The following is a 16130-nucleotide window of genomic DNA, read 5'->3' as shown; positions in this document are numbered from 1 at the left end:
TAGAAGGGAAACAAAATAAAAAAGAATAAACAATATTTCGATTTAAAGCTTTCGTGACTGCAGGGATTCATCTTCTTGGTTAAACATAATAATTATTATGTTTTATTTTTATTACTTTGTTTCCATTCTACGTGACTTTACCGAAAGAACCAATAATATGAATCCCTGCAGTCACGCAAGCTTTAAATCAAAAATTACATTTGTTATGTTACAGTGCATTGTCCATTCTTTCTTTTCCATCATGGCCATGTAAGTGTTCGCATGTTTTTGAAGCACCCTGCATTTTATTTCTAGGATTTTTGTTAACACGATTCCTCTATTTTGCCCTCCTCCCTCCGCGTCCCTTTCTATTTCTCCCAGATCTGTACGTCAGTAATCTCCCTCCTTACCCCCCTTCTCCATATACACGTTCATGTACTCCCTCGCACGCGGTTCCAACCTGGCCCCGTGACGCCGCACTCGGGCTGCTGCTCAGCGTGGAGCTTCCCTTTCTGTGATCCGCGCTTGCTCCTACAGGACTCGCGTTGAGTTGTGATAAAAACTTTTTATTTTTTATTGCTCCTACAGGACAGTATTTCGTTCATGTCAGCTCGACGGTTCTGTCGTTTGCGTTCAAGAACTTCGCCAACCCCTCCCACCACCCCGCCCCTCAACACTACGGTTCGGTTTGCCCCGGATACTTTGCCAAAATGAATAAAGTGTCATTCTTCATCACCATCATCACGATCCATGGGCACATAGCCCGTAGGTGTCCACTGCACGTGTCGTGATTTGTTTCCACTTTCGTTCCGTCTTGTGCCAATGTGCTCAAGTCGTTCGTGCATCTTTCTGGCACCATTCGCTTATGTCGTCAAGCCAATCAATTACAACGGCGCCGAGAGATACTGCTGCACGTTACTTCGACTTCAAGTGTCATCTTTCTGCAAAAGGAAGAACGTGCAGCTCGTTTTGTGTATGTCATTCTACAACGTGAGAGCGGACGGGACGTGGCGTGGTGCCAAGCGTCCACGTGCCCGGTGCTCGACTCGGGTGTCGTGGCGGGCAACCCTCGCGGAGAGGATGCGGGGGGGGAGGCGAGGCAACAAAATAGAACACTCATCGCACCACGCGAAAAGACAGCACCAATATTTTCAGCGGCACATTCAATTGCACTTTAATGCATTCTAGGGAAGGAAATCAAACACTCGTCGCACCACGCGAAAAGACAGCACCATTATTTTCAGCGTCAAATTCAGTAGCACTTTAATGCATTCTAATTTACACGTGCTTTCTCGCAGCGGCATCACGTGTGAAGAAGTGGCGGTATTATTAAGTGTGCGAGAATTGACGGTGGAGGGAGCGTTAGGAGTAACGGGGGGAGAGGGTTTCAGAGCGAGCGTGTGCAGCGCCAGGCCGTGTCCCCTGCAGGCACTAGACGGTCTTGCTGCCCTTGCTCTTCTGCGAGGTGAACAGCGCCTTGAGTTGGTTCTCAGTGGTCGCGTCTGTCTGCTGCACCAGGTCCGCATGGCCCTTGGTGATGCCCCAGCTATCGGGGTGAGAGCAGGCGCAGGAGAAGGGACGCCCCGTGGATGGCTCTAGCTTCTCCCAGTAGTCCTTGCGGGCCCTGCGGTACAAAACAACCGCGGGTCGTGAGCGGCAGCCCGGCTCGGTTCGACGGGAATCCGGCTGAGATAAACGTTTGGGGAACTCGGTCAGCTTTTGCTTGGGTATAAAGGGTACTGGATATTTAATTTAATATACACACACATGCTTGTCCTGTACATATAAAGCAATTGAAAACCCAAATAACCACCAGTGTATGAATGTCCAATGGGAAACTGAAAAGTACCTTTCTAAGTACTTAATAAAACAATAATCCGCCTTAAGATGCAACAACCTAATCAGACCAACCTCTCTTCTGGCCTGGCCTAACAAGCGGTGGGAGACACTGCCAAGTGGATTCAGAGGCCCATTCAGTTTAAACCTTGAACTATGCGGTGATGTGCCATGTGGGGGAGGTGCTACACACAAATGCACACACGTGTGCCACGGGAGACTTGATTCGCGGGCACCGACCAGCGATTAACAAAGGCCACCGTTTGAATGCACAGGCACCTCTCGGCAAAGAACACGGCAGCAAAGCCATGTCGGTGTGAATCGTGTGATCAATAACCAGAGGTTGTGACGGGTGAGAATCGCCTGTGAGCTTCGTGTGTTGAGTTCATTGGCCTTCACCCGCACCTCCGACTAGCACGGTTGGCTACGTATGGTGCGAATGAAGTTCAACATGTTAAGCCACTTTGTCGAGCTATCGTTTGTGATTGTTAGGTCGCTTCTGAAAAAGAAGCTAATAGCACAGTGGGGCTTTCCTGGTAAGATCAAACAATATATATAAAGTTGTATCTATACAAATGTTTTGTAAGTTATTTGTTTATATTGCCTTTGCTCTGCACTCCTATCGTGTTTTGTATTGGTGATGTAATCTGACTATGTATTGATACTGGAGGAATCCGATGAGCTATAAAGCTCTTTTTTTCACCGATGTCCAGCAGACGTTCTGACCCCGTGCCCCTCAACGGACATCTGTGAAACAAGAGCTTCACAGCGCATCGGGATTCCTCCACGACAAACACAACAACATCGCGATCCCCGCGAGTCGCATACCTGGCGCGAACCCAGGGCTTGGTGTGCATGCCGAGCCCAGCGCCCCAGCTGTCATGCTTCTCCGACGCAGCGGGCAGCCTTCCGCGCTCCACGGCGAGCTCCTCGGCCATGGCGCGCACGTGGTACGCTTCGAACCCGCAGCAGCCCCCGATGTAGCGCACGCCCAGCGCGTACGCCTCGCGCGCGTACCTGTGCATCTCCCAGCGAGTGCATATCCGCGGCTCCAACGCTGGAGGTGCATGGGGGGGGGGCGACACGGCACGAGCGTCGAGCAATGTCGACGCGACTCCGAACCGTGTGCGCGTGTGGTGTCTTCTTCATAGGTGCCGCTCGCTAACGGCACTTGACCCAACAGTTCTGTTCAGGCGACACGGGGGATGTTTGTCCATGCTCATGGTGCTAAAACGCAGAAAGTTGGCACAGTTGGGGAGCGCAGTTGGTGCGTTTGTCAGTCATCTCAGTCAGTCAACCCATGGCACTTGAGTCTGCTATGTGACCTCCTGCCAGCGGGCCTTCGACACTTCACGTGGCCTTAAAGTGCATCTAGCCTGGCACAAACGCTGCGTTGACGCCAATGCCACTTAGTGGTGAACGGCGGTTGTTGTTGTTGTGGTGGTGCTGAGTTGGGTTCGTGACCCTGTGTCCCCAGTCCAAGGAACATCTGAAAAGCCCTTCACCTAAATGTGATGATTGCTGACTTTCATATTTATCAGGAATGTGGAATTTCCATTCTGTTTCAGGGCTCCCGATGGAGACGTACCCTGCTCAGTGCTCATATAAGCATGGGAAGAAACAAAGTAATAATTATAATAATGTGATATTATTAGCCTCCCTGACTCTCAAGTGTTTTGCATGTGGAAGGAACAAGTTTACCTGGAGGAAACCCACACATACGAAGGGATAACTTTTAAAAGGCCATGCAAGATGGATTCAATAATCCATTTACCATATCGACCCTTTCCTGCAAAATTAAACAAGTGATTTGGCGATGCTGCGACTGCAGCGGCGCATAAGCGCAAATAACGAAAACAACAACTCGACACATTCGTCAACTCGCGCTGCTGTCTCGACAGCATGGGCGCTCCCTCGGCGCTGAGCGGCCGCGCTGAGCGTGCCGAGCAGCTGATGGTGCTGTTGTGCGAGAGAGAGAGAGAGTGCCTAGCAGCTGGTGGTGCTGTTGTGCGAGAGAGAGAGACAGAGAGAGTGTGCTGAGCAGCTGATGGTGCTGTTGTGCGAGAGAGACAAAGAGAGTGCCGAGCAGCTGATGGTGCTGTTGTGCGAGAGAGACAGAGAGAGAGTGCCTAGCAGCTGATGGTGCTGTTGGGCGAGAGAGACAGAGAGAGAGAGTGCCTAGCAGCTGGTGGTGCTGTTGTGCGAGAGAGAGAGAGACAGAGAGAGAGTGCCTAGCAGCTGGTGGTGCTGTTGTGCGAGAGAGACAGAGAGAGAGAGAGAGTGCCTAGCAGCTGATGGTGCTGTTGTGCGAGAGAGAGAGAGACAGAGAGAGAGTGCCTAGCAGCTGCTGGTGCTGTTGTGCGAGAGAGAGAGAGAGACAGAGTGCCTAGCAGCTGGTGGTGCTGTTGTGCGAGAGAGAGAGAGACAGAGAGAGTGTGCTGAGCAGCTGGTGGTGCTGTTGTGCGAGAGAGAGAGACAGAGAGAGTTTGCCGACGGCGGGCGCCCCACGAGTGTGTGGCGCACCAAAGGGGAACTCGGGCAGGTCAATGAAGCCCTGCTTGTTGCAGTCGGGCGTATGGAAGCCCAGCGGCTGCGTCATGAGGTGCGCCTTGAGCCCAGCCGCCTGCAGAGCCTCCTTCATCAGCTTCACGGTGCGCAGGGAAGTGCTGGGGTCAAAGTGGCAGTTCACACCCACGATGTCGGCCCCTGTGGGGGAGACACGAGCGTGCGCCCGGTTTGTTAGTGGCGTCGCGTTCACACGTGGGGGAGGGGGGGGTAATGTCTGTGTGTTTTTGTGTTGGTTACGTACGGTGCGAAAGAAGTTCAACATACTTACATATATACGTGTTACCGCGTGGCTCAGACGGCTCACAACAACGAGCAGAGCGCTGGCGGATAAATTGGCACCTGGGTGTGTCCCGTTCCCGTTACCTTCCGCCAGTGGGCCCTCCACCCTTCAAGCGATGGTCCCAAAGTGCACCCGGGGAATGACGATTGTTGTTGCTGTTGTCGGCTGACAGCAGGAATTTTCACCAAGCAACTACAATGAGGCTTGTGACCTTTCGAGTTTTTCACGATAATCATGCAACGTTGGGCCAACGTCGCATGTTTACTGAGATGTGGTTTCAGATGATGCTAGGATTTCGTCACAGGCATGGTTAATCGTTGGTAATTATTGCTAAGTAACTTGAAAATTCAGAAAATAATATGGTAGGATAGCCTTGGAGATGTGACCATGCAGTGGAGATTTTCAGGGGTGTGCACGCACGCACACACGCACGCACCAGCCTTGACGAGCTGAACCGCGCACTGGCCAGCGGACACGCCGTGCAGGTCGCCCTCGGGCCCGATGCACATGGTGGCGGCCACGGGCATCCCCGTCTCCTTGAGCGTCTGCACGGCCCACACCGCCTCCTCCACGTGCTCAAAGTACTGCGCACTCGCACGGCGTGCGCGCGCGTGAGCCCCGCGCGTGAGCCCCGCGCGCGAGCCCCGCGCGCGAGCCCCGCCCGGGAGCCCCGCCCGTGAACCCCGCGCGCGAGCCCCGCGCGCGAGTTCCGCGCGCGAGCCCCGCGCGTGGCGGCTCCCCCCTGGAGGGGCCGTGCCCAGCCCGCCACTCGCGGCCGCACTGCCGCGGACTCGGCCAGGCCGCAGGAGGTGGCCGTGCGGAGCCGTTGCGGCTGTCGCTGTGTTCAGTTATTGTCGTTCTGAAAACGAGGTGGGGGGGGGGGTTTGGGTGCGTGGTATTTCACGGGTGGAGAGTGGTCTGCAAATCCATAAGAAATGTTGGGAGCCACTGCTGTGGTGGGGACGATCATCTTCAGTGGCACAAGAAGGTGACCGTCTTGTTCTGTGATGTGCGGAGCAATGGTCATTTATAGTTCAATCTTTGACAGAAATTAGCCAATGTGACCTCAAAAAATCTACCAAATTGGCAATGGGATGTATTTAAATCATTTTGTCAGGGCTTGTATGTTAATACATTGATAGCAATGCATTAACATAGACACATCTATATGTGGTCAACCAACCTTTGCCTCCAAAGTGCTACATCGACAGACGTGTCACACCACACAGAGCATCACAAACAGTGTAGAATACAGAGTACCGAGCGTAGCACTGTGCGAATACAACCACCCGAGTTTGCCCTGTTGAAGCAACGCATTGTGCCGGAAGGCTGGCAGGCCAAAGGAGCGTTACGCAACGTCAAGTTTGTCCTTCCCCGGCGAAGTCGTCAGAGACGCGTCGCGTCGCCCACCTCGGCGATGAGGAAGTCGACCTGCTTGCGGACGAAGACTTCCAGCTGCTGCCGGAAGATGGCCTTGACGTGGGTCTCGCTCTTGTTGCTCAGGTAGGACGGCGTCTGGCTCACCCCGCCGGCCACCAGGGCCGCCGTGCCCGAGACGGCCTCCAGGGCGAGTTCGCACGCCGCCTCGTTCACCTTCGCACTCTGAGAGGCCGACAGCGAGAACTCTCGCTCGCTCACTCGCTCGCGACGCTCACGACGCTCAACTCTAGTGCTGTTGAGCCTCCGTGCTATTGAGGCTCAACCACCAGGGTCAATGGCCGATTTGTGAACATTAAATCGCAAACAGCAGCTGAAACAAACGCAATATCTGGGTGCACACTGCACGTTACACACGCTAAACTCCATGCAGATGCAACATGTTAGTTATTTGACTGGACTCTGCTTACATTTAATATTGCTGTGGTTGGGGAGGATGAAAACTTGACAACGTTAGGTTCGTATTTTTGTAACTTGTACATTTAGACGGCATTTGAAGCGTACATCATGACCTCAAAGGGTTTAAGGGCAAAAGGAGCAGAACCCGGCCACCCAGTACGCACGGAGATCTTCTTGGTCACGTAGTTGCCACGGTTCTCAAGCTTGTCCTCGCTGGCGTAGAACGTGAAGGTCTGCATCACGTCGGCGCCAGCTCGCAGGAACTCGTTGTGCAGCTGCCTCACTGCAACAGACGAAGTGCAGCGTGTCATGGATGAAACGATCGTGGTCAAAGCAGAACTGCCTCTCCAGCTCCCTCTGCGAACTCTGAGACGCCCGAGTGAAGAGCCGCTGTGACAATCGTGAAGGGTCTGCCCTGGATTTGACCGTCGTGTGAACCCGCCCGCCATGAGTTTCATCCGAATTCTCTGGAGGCGACTTTGGGCCACGCAGCTGCGGCTGTAAAGTTCGTGGGATTCAGAGAAAGCCTTGGTCGCTGAATGACTGCGATAGATAATAATGACCATTTATTTTAGTTCTCAGAGCTGGAACATGTCGCTTGTGTAACAGACCAAATGTAGTGTAATGCTCTCTTGTGCACTCAATGGTGACCAGGCTGAGACCATCTACTCGCGACACGTGAGAACCCCATTACATCACAGGCAGTGACTGACACTTCAACCCAGGATTTAGGCGCTGTTGGCGCTGTGCCAATTCCAGCCCCCGCTCCACCCCCTCCCCCCCGCAGATGTCGACTACAATACTGTTCAACACAATTATGATAGCGGCTCTCAATTAAAATCAATTCCTGCCTCCTGAACACAGACGCCAATTTCCGGGCTGACCCAGTTAAATATAGAGAAGTGGCGACATTCATCATGCACTGACATTTCCACGATGAAACCCCAGTGCCACCAGGCCACCTGGAGGTGCCGCCAGGCCACCTGGAGGTGTCACCAGGCCACCTGAAGGTGCCACCAGGCCACCTGGAGGTACCACCAGGTCACCTGCAGGTGTCACCAGGTCACCTGCAGGTGTCACCAGGCCACCTGGAGGTGCCACCAGGCCACCTGGAGGTGTCACCAGGTCAACTGGAGGTGTCACCAGGCCACCTGGAGGTACCACCAGGCCACCTGGAGGTGCCACTAGGCCACCTGGAGGTGTCACCAGGCCACCTGGAGGTGTCACCAGGCCACCTGGAGGTGCCACCAGGCCACCTGGAGGTGCCACCAGGCCACCTGGAGGTGTCACCAGGCCACCTGGAGGTGCCACCAGGCCACCTGGAGGTGCCACCAGGCCACTTGGAGGGGCCACCAGGCCACCTGGAGGTGCCACCAGGCCACCTGGAGGTGCCACCAGGCCACCTGGAGGTGCCACCAGGCCACCTGGAGGTGCCACCAGGCCACCTGGAGGTGCCACCAGTGTTGGCCTGTGGAGGTATTTCGCAGCACAGCGACTCCACAGGAGTGAATAGTGTTGCCACCTGCACAGGTTGGATAGGGACGTGTGCCCGAGCATTGACACTCGTTGTTCTGGGTTAACTCAGCAAAACTGCGCACTTCTGATCGACCTTGGCTGGCCGAGGAATACGTCTGGGCTTTGGTCTACGTTGGAAAAGGTGGCGACCCCGAGAGGGAATCGATCGCCCGTGCGTCGTCACCTGCACTCTCGGCAGGCGCCTGTCAACGGTGAATAGCTGAGGGCTGCGCGAGGGAGGGCGAGGGAGAGGTCGAGGGAGGGCGAGAGAGAGGGAGGGCGAGGGAGGGAGAGGGCGAGGGAGGGAGAGGGAGGGGAGGGGGCGAGGGAGAGGAAGGGCGAGGGCGAGGGAGGGAGAGGGCGAGAGAGGGAGGGCGAGGGAGAGGGCGAGAGAGGGAGGGCGAGGGAGAGGGCGAGGGAGGGAGAGGGAGGGGGCGAGGGAGAGGGAGCGGAGGGAGAGGGGGAGGGCGCGCACCGGCCTCGGGGTACTCGACGGTCGCCTCCGGGGTCCAGGGCCCGGCCTTCACGTAGCCCCTCTTCTCCAGCGCGAACACGAAGCCCCCATCACCGATCAGCACCTCCCCAGCATTCAGCCGCTCCAGGATGCCCTGTGGGGCGGAGGGGAGGGCGGAGGCAGAGGACTGAATGTGAATTTTGTGTAAATGCAAACTGCATAAGTTAAAGATGTTCACACTACCTGTGAGATCTTCACTCAAAACTGCTCTAGAGGAGTTGTACACCCCTAGCTGCCACTGCTCTTCAGTGGCCCGAAATCAAATGTATCGCTCCAGATGACCGCTGCAAAGTATGATATTGAGTTTTGATTATAGTGTGCTGATCTATAAAGGTGCATTGCAAAATGTTTGATACTCCTACTGATACTACTGCTGTTGTGAAGTCACTCATGCAGCCAGCTATGGCTGAAAAGTTTGGTCGTACATGTTATGTATATCGTTTATTGTTAAATTTGAATCACAGTTCCTATGATCACTGTTACATTATTCTTATAGCTTTATTTTGGTGATTTCGAAAAAGTTTTGGTTTAGCCATATTTGTTTGTTGTAGTACAGAGTTAGACTGATAACTTTAATCTAAATTGTCTTATGGTTGTTATTGTGTGACTTGCATCCTACTGGGATTTTTGCACACAGCGTTCATATACGGTGCTTTTTCTGGAAGACTTTGCTGTTTGTTTCCTGGATTTTTCTGTTGCGCGTCGTCACTTTAAGATGTTTCTTGTTCATGTTTTTGTTTTTGTTTGTTGCGGTTGCACCCGATTCAAGAGGCGCGTGGCTCACAGGGCTATACCTAATAAATAAACTGAAACATTTTGCTTGCATCCGTGTCATTAAGTGTTTGCCGTGTAGGTGTCGATGAACACACCCCGGGCAATGATAACAAAGCAGATGGTTCCATCTCAAGGGATATTCCGAGTAAAATATGTAAAATAGAAATGCTAATGAATGCACGTGCACTGATTGTTACGCTCACGACGCACGCATCGATTCATTTATCACAAGGGCTACTGTCATGCACGCAGGGTTCGTTCACACATGAGTCTCGTGAGGACAATACAAGCATCGGATCTTCCACGTGGCCGTGGATTATTTGTGATGTTTGATACACATTTTTATTTTACCTTCCGGATCATATCATAAATGTGACTAAACAAACGAGACGACTATTAAACGGGACACGCATCATTTCATGCCTACTCATCATGTGCCTATAAAGCACGGCTGGCATCTTAGAAACCTCGAATGGCATGGAATTATTGATTTTCTGTAAAAAGAAGAAAGGTTTAAACTCAGAGACTCCAAATGAGAGATCAATGGGATCGCAATGAATTCCCCAAGCTGACCAGCACCGTCAGGGCCATGATTAGGGACACTCCGTGCAGGTTGTCATTCTTAATCCATGTCACATACGCACCTCCGATTAGCATGGTTGGCTACGTACGGTGCAAAAAAAGGCCAACATAATACAGATACCATAACAATATCATCATAAGAGATCGCCAGTGCTCAAATCTAAGGCTTCTTTTATTTGGTAAATCTGATGTCAACGATGTCCCAACCCAGGGAGAAAGGAGGATGGCAAACCCCGAAAGCTCTCGTTCAGCCTTGCTCGGACCAAGACACTCGCCTTGCGTAACAGCGAACGGGGCGTCCACCCTCGACTTCGCTCAGAATGCCCGCTCCGACTCCCCAAACCTAAACTCACGTGCCAGCTGGGCTTCTCGAGGTTAGGGTTATGGATTTGTCAGCATTTCCCGTGAGCCTCGCGTGGATTAGCGGCCGAGGATCCGTGTTAAAGTTTGTGTTACCAGCTCCAAGACGCCACTTTTCAGACTGCAGACCGGACCCACAGACACATTTCTCATGACGAGGTCCGTTGTCAAAACTGCCGTGCGTTGTACACCGCAGTGAAGTTTAACACAGCGGCGACACACGGCACCAGATCTCGATACAAAGGAATCCCTGCCACCCGAACGCGGACGCCAACTCTCGGAATGTTCGAGTCAAACCCAAACAGGGCGGCGACCCTGTTGCCAACAGTGGCCATAGGTGGGCGGTTCGCATCGCGGCAAGAGACGGGACAGGCGGTTTGACATGCCGGCAAGGTCAGCGCAATGTCTAGCGCAGAGTTTAAACGCGCTAGAACGCAGCTGGGTAGTCTCTGTGACACACACTGATCTCACGAGACGTTACGCTGTGTAGTTTGAATGGACTACATGTAATGCCGCTACGTGGTACTGTGTATTTGTTTTAAATGCATACCGCGCCACCTCTTCCGCACCGCTTTAAAAACCCGATGCCATAATTGTTGACGCGTGTGCGTATTCTGAAATTCTTTCGCACCGTACGTAGCCAACCTTGCTAATCGGAGGTGCGGGGAAGGACAACAAATTAAACACATAAAGCAGACCCGTGCAGTGTTTGCATCCAAGGCTGTGTCAGTGTGTCTCTGATCACACAGCAAGCAACGGGGTGTTCACACAACTCTGTTGGCAACCCTGGAAATTCTACCTTCCCATGGCGGGATTATTGATGAGAACGGTTGACGCTCCAGTACAATATTTATTATCTTACATGCCGTGAGACGTGCACCGTGAGAAGTGCACCGTGAGATGTGCACCGTGAGATGTGCACCGTGAGATGTGCACCGTGAGAAGTGCACCGTGAGAACTGCACCGTGAGAAGTGCTCTCGAGTGCAACGGGAGACCTCGAGAGGAGCCCACGGGGCAATGGGCAGCTGCTCATGTTCGGCGCTGAGCACGTGCGCACACGGGGGGATGTCACGCGCGGCGCTTCAGAACGGCACCAGTGACCCTGTGGTGGTCAGCAAGGTTGGCTACAGGAATAGGTTTTACCCTTTTAACTGGCACAAAAACTGACACCTTTATTCAAGGCATCATGTTTGCAATAACCACAACACAAGCAGTCAAAATGCAAACAAAAAAGACAACTCTGCTAATAATATGCACTGTCCTTGAATTTGATTGGTCAACACGCGAGACAGCTTTTCTTAGAGCCTAGTCTCCATTGGTGTAGGACCAGAAGACGCCAAAAGGCGTACAACTCAAAAACAGCGCACTATCAGAGTTTTGAGGGCTCGGGGTCAGCATTTACATTATGAGACCTCCTTTGCCAGAAACAAGATATAGGAGGTCTCATAATGTAAATGCTCACCCCGAGCCCTCAATAATCTGATAGTGCGCTGTTTTTGAGTTGTACGCCTTTTGGCGTCTTCTGGTCCAACACCAATGGAGACTAGGCTCTAAGAAAAGCTGTCTCGGGTGTGGACAAATCAAATTCAAGGACAGTGCATATTATTATCAGAGTTGTCTTTTTTGTTTGCATTTTGACTGCTTGTGTTGTGGTTATTGCAAACATGATGCCTTGAATAAAGGTGTCAGTTTTTGTGCCAGTTAAAAGGGTAAAACCTATTCCTATATCTTGTTTCTGGCAAAGGAGGTCTCATAATGTAAAGGTTGGGTACGTACGGTGCGACGTAAGTTCAACGTACGTGCATACACGCAACTCCCTCCTTTTAAAACGGTTAACTTCTGCTTCGAATTTGCGGCTGAAGGGCGATTGAATGAATGAATGAAGGCATGAATGAAGGCATGAAGGGCCGTCACGCCGCGGTGTGGCCCCCACAGCGCCGGTCGCTCGTCACTTGTCGCAAATTCATTCGCGAATTTAAAATAAAATGCATCGCGAGGTTAATTCCACGTAAGAAGAAACACCTACACGTGGTCTCCATCCGCTCGTGAATGTGGTTTGTCTGGGACGAGGCCGGACTCTCATTCGCGAGGAAGTTCAAATCCCAGCCAAGGTGGGCTCAGAGATCCATGGTGTGTCTGGGGTCGATACATTAAGAAACCTCAGTGCAGCAGCACCTGGATGCTCGTTCTTCTCCCTTGGAGAGTTTGGCCCTTGCCATCGGAATTGGCTTCGTCTTTCTCGAAGGTAAGGTTGCCCCCCTCTCACGCCTCACTCCCCCGTGCACTCCCCACCACGCGCGTGGCACGCTCTGGGCATTCGGTCAACACTCGGGCGGACATTCACACAGCGGTACCTTCTTGGCGGGGGGTTTCGTCTTTCTCGACGAGGTGGACATGACGCCTCTCCGCTGGATTCAGGGGGCAGCACGCGGGCAGCACGGAGGCAGCACGCGGGCAGCACGTGGACAGCACGCGGGCAGCACGAGGGGCAGCACGCGGGCAGCACGAGGGGCAGCACGCGGGCAGCACGAGGGGCAGCACGCGGGCAGCACGGGGGCAGCACGAGGGCAGCACGGGGGCAGCACGCGGGCAGCACGCGGGCAGCACGGGGGCAGCACGCGGGCAGCACGAGGGGCAGCACGCGGGCAGCACGAGGGGCAGCACGCGGGCAGCACGCGGGCAGCACGGGGGCAGCACGTGGACAGCACGCGGGCAGCACGGGGGCAGCACGCGGGCAGCACGAGGGCAGCACGCAGGCAGCACGCGGGCAGCACGCGGGCAGCACGAGGGGCAGCACGCAGGCGGCGAGCAGGGACAGCTGTGGGAAGGTGAACTCCTCGGCTTCGTCAACGCGGACTTAAATACGGAGCGCCGCCGTGGAAGGGGCAGCCTGCCCGAGAGGCGGAGCGGCGCGGTATCGTCGCCGGTGTTTGCCAGCAGAGGAACAAACAAACAGGCAGACACACAAAACAAAGTTTGGTCCTTCCGCGCGACCTTGAGATGAGCGGCCGCAGGGTTGGTGGGAGCGGGTGGTGGTGGTGGGAACGGGTGGTGGTGGTGGGAGCGGGTGGTGGTGGTGGGAGCGGGTGGTGGTGGTGGTGGGAGCGGGTGGTGGGAGCGGGTGGTGGTGGTGGGAGCGGGTGGTGGTGGTGGTGGTGGGAGCGGGTGGTGGTGGTGGTGGTGGGAACGGGTGGTGGTGGTGGTGGGAACGGGTGGTGGTGGGAGCGGGTGGTGGTGGTGGGAGCGGGTGGTGGTGGTGGTGGGAGCGGGTGGTGGGAGCGGGTGGTGGTGGTGGTGGGAGCGGGTGGTGGTGGTGGTGGTGGGAGCGGGTGGTGGTGGTGGTGGGAGCGGGTGGTTGTGGGAACGGGTGGTGGTGGTGGTTGCTGCGCTGTCGGTCCCGAGCTGGGTGATTGTTGTCGCCGTGGTTGGAGATTCGCGGGGAGCGGCAGTGTAGCGGTTAGCGCGCTGAACTGCGGAATCGGAGTCGTTATTTATCCTGGAGGAATCCGATGAGCTAGGAAGCTTTTTTTCACAGATGTCCAGTAGGGGCGGGTCAGAAAGTTACAACAACAAACAATACAACAACAATACAACAACAATACAACAATACAAAAACAATACACCAAACAATACAACAACAAACAATACAACAATACAACAACAATACAACAACAAACAATACAACAACACTACAACAACAAACAATACAACAACAAACAATACAACAACACGATAGGCGTGCAAAGTGTTTTTTTTTTAATCAACAACCCAGTAAGAGTGCGTCATTCCAGCGGCATTGACCCAGTACGAGCGCACCTCTGGACCCGTTTCGACATTCACCGTCTCATCAGCAGTGTCACGTTTGCCTGAATCAATGCTGGTAAACTGCCAGATGCAATGAACAAGGACCCTCTCTGGAGGATGATGGGTGCAAGCTCGACGCAGACTTGTACGGCGCACAACCGATGGGCGCAGTGTAAGGAATCGAGAGAGGGGCACGCAACCCGCCGTGACCCACCACACAGAGGACACTTTGTGTGCAAGGGTTGGTGGATCACGCAGAGATGCAGACACTCCAAATTAATCTGGCCCGGGATACGAGGCGTCCATGAGATGGCAGTAGAGCAAGTGGGCTCTTGAATACACATCTGTGGATGTAGGAATGTTATTTTAACGTTGTTTAAGAATCTTGTTTTAGACCGAAACAGGAAGACTGCTTCACCATTTTGATTATCGTCACAATGCTCGCTTTGATGAAGCTGGTTGTAATCACCACCGAAACGTCGGACTCGAATTGTAACACACCGGTGTGCTGTGTCGAGTGGTGGCGGGTTTAACAACACATCAACATTTTCGCGATCTCGCCCACAAAACGTCGAGTCTGCAATGTCCTTCCCGCGTGCGAGCGGAGTTTGTCCGAGCGCTCGCTCGCTCGCTCGCATGGACTCGCGGTTGTACTCACCGGAGCTCCGAGTGTCGTTTATTTACATCATTAATAAATATAAATATATACCTTGGGATGATGGTCACATCGCCACCATCATTCTCATATCATAACCCTCGATATCATTCTGTCATCATCATTCTCAAATCATTTCAAACGGCATTACAAACATTAAATCATCATCAAATATTACCGCATCACCTTTATCATCCCTAAACATCGTCGCCACGATTTATTTCCGCCATCTCAGAACAACAACTTCATCATCACCCTCATCATTCAACTCGCGGCTGCTGCAGTGTTAAACAATGCGTGTACGTTGAACTTCTTTCGCACCGTACGTAGCCAACCGTGCTAATAGGCGGTACGGGGGGATGTCAACAACATTACCGGTGATGTTTTGTTTAATGTCACCATGAGTTGTCGGATTGTATTGTGTTGCCACGTGTATTCACCTCCCCCCCCCTCTCGCAAGTCAGTCAATGAATTTCAGCCTCGTCAGGAGCTTTCCGAGGGAGAGCGGCAGGGAGAGGAGGGGTGAGGAGGGGGGGGTGTGCCGCGCGCGCGCCGCGTCTGATTGGCGGCGCGCACGAGGGGTTGGAGCCCGAGACCGCTCAGAGGGCATCCGCAGCGTCGTGGTCATCGTCATGACCCTCACCACCACCACCCTCACCACCACCCTCACCACCACGACGACGACGACGACTACGTGACTCTACCGAAAGACCCAAAGAATATGAATTCCTGCAGTCACGAAAGCTTAAAGTCAAGATTCACTCTGGATCAATTTTGACATTCAGCGTCTCATCATCAGCCGACTCAAGCTTGCTGGTGAACTAATTCTGGTGAACTGCAATATGCTTATAGCCAAAACCTTATCATACACAACACATCGTAAGCGTCGTTGTGGAGAATATGAGCAACACAACATTGAAGCAGACAATTCATCGATGTCTTCTGCATCGTCTTGCCATCGCTTTGGAGAGTTTACATCTGTAAGATAGAAGCTGTGAACCTGGACACCCAGGCGCAGACTTTACCAAACGCCACTGCTTGCGACACGCTACGCTACGTCTATCCGCGTTCACCAATTTACTCACCATTCAAATACAAATGCACTTGTTTCACGCTGCACGCGACCGATAATTGTTAAGCACGTCCCACGTGCCGCGCTGAGCAATTGACGCTCTATGCGTGAATGGAGCCGATTCGCGTTAAGAATGAGCTGGCAGTGTGCGCATGTGTGTGTGTGTGCACGTGTGCGTGTGTGCGTGTGTGTGTGTGTGCACGTGTGCGTGTGTGCGTGTGTGTGTGTGCACGTGTGTGTGTGTGCACGTGTGTGTGTGTGCACGTGTGTGTGTGTGCACGTGTGTGTGTGTGCACGTGTGTGTGTGTGCACGTGTGTGTGTGTGCACGTGTGTGTGTGTGCACGTGTGTGTGT

The 16130-nt window shown here is 53.4% G+C and overlaps 1 protein-coding gene across 1 annotated transcript; it reads right to left on the bottom strand.

Annotated features, from left to right (window-relative positions):
- Nucleotides 1–1137: 1137 nt before the first annotated feature.
- On the bottom strand, nt 1138–13071 carry LOC116942187 (betaine--homocysteine S-methyltransferase 1-like). Its single transcript, XM_032953816.2, has 8 exons — nt 12600–13071; nt 8490–8622; nt 6664–6782; nt 6074–6265; nt 5100–5247; nt 4339–4521; nt 2644–2872; nt 1138–1603 (listed from the first exon to the last, which is right to left on the bottom strand). The coding sequence occupies exons 1-8, from the start codon at nt 12639–12641 to the stop codon at nt 1411–1413; spliced, it is 1239 nt and encodes a 412-aa protein (XP_032809707.2). The 5' UTR covers nt 12642–13071; the 3' UTR covers nt 1138–1410.
- Between the last annotated feature and the right edge of the window lie 3059 nt (nt 13072–16130).

Source organism: Petromyzon marinus, chromosome 13 (genome assembly GCF_048934315.1).
Source record: "Petromyzon marinus isolate PM22_M1 ecotype Great Lakes invasive population chromosome 13, UKy_Petmar_22M1.pri1.0, whole genome shotgun sequence".
Classification (NCBI taxonomy): domain Eukaryota; kingdom Metazoa; phylum Chordata; class Hyperoartia; order Petromyzontiformes; family Petromyzontidae; genus Petromyzon; species Petromyzon marinus.
This window is presented reverse-complemented; position numbering and strand designations above follow the sequence as displayed.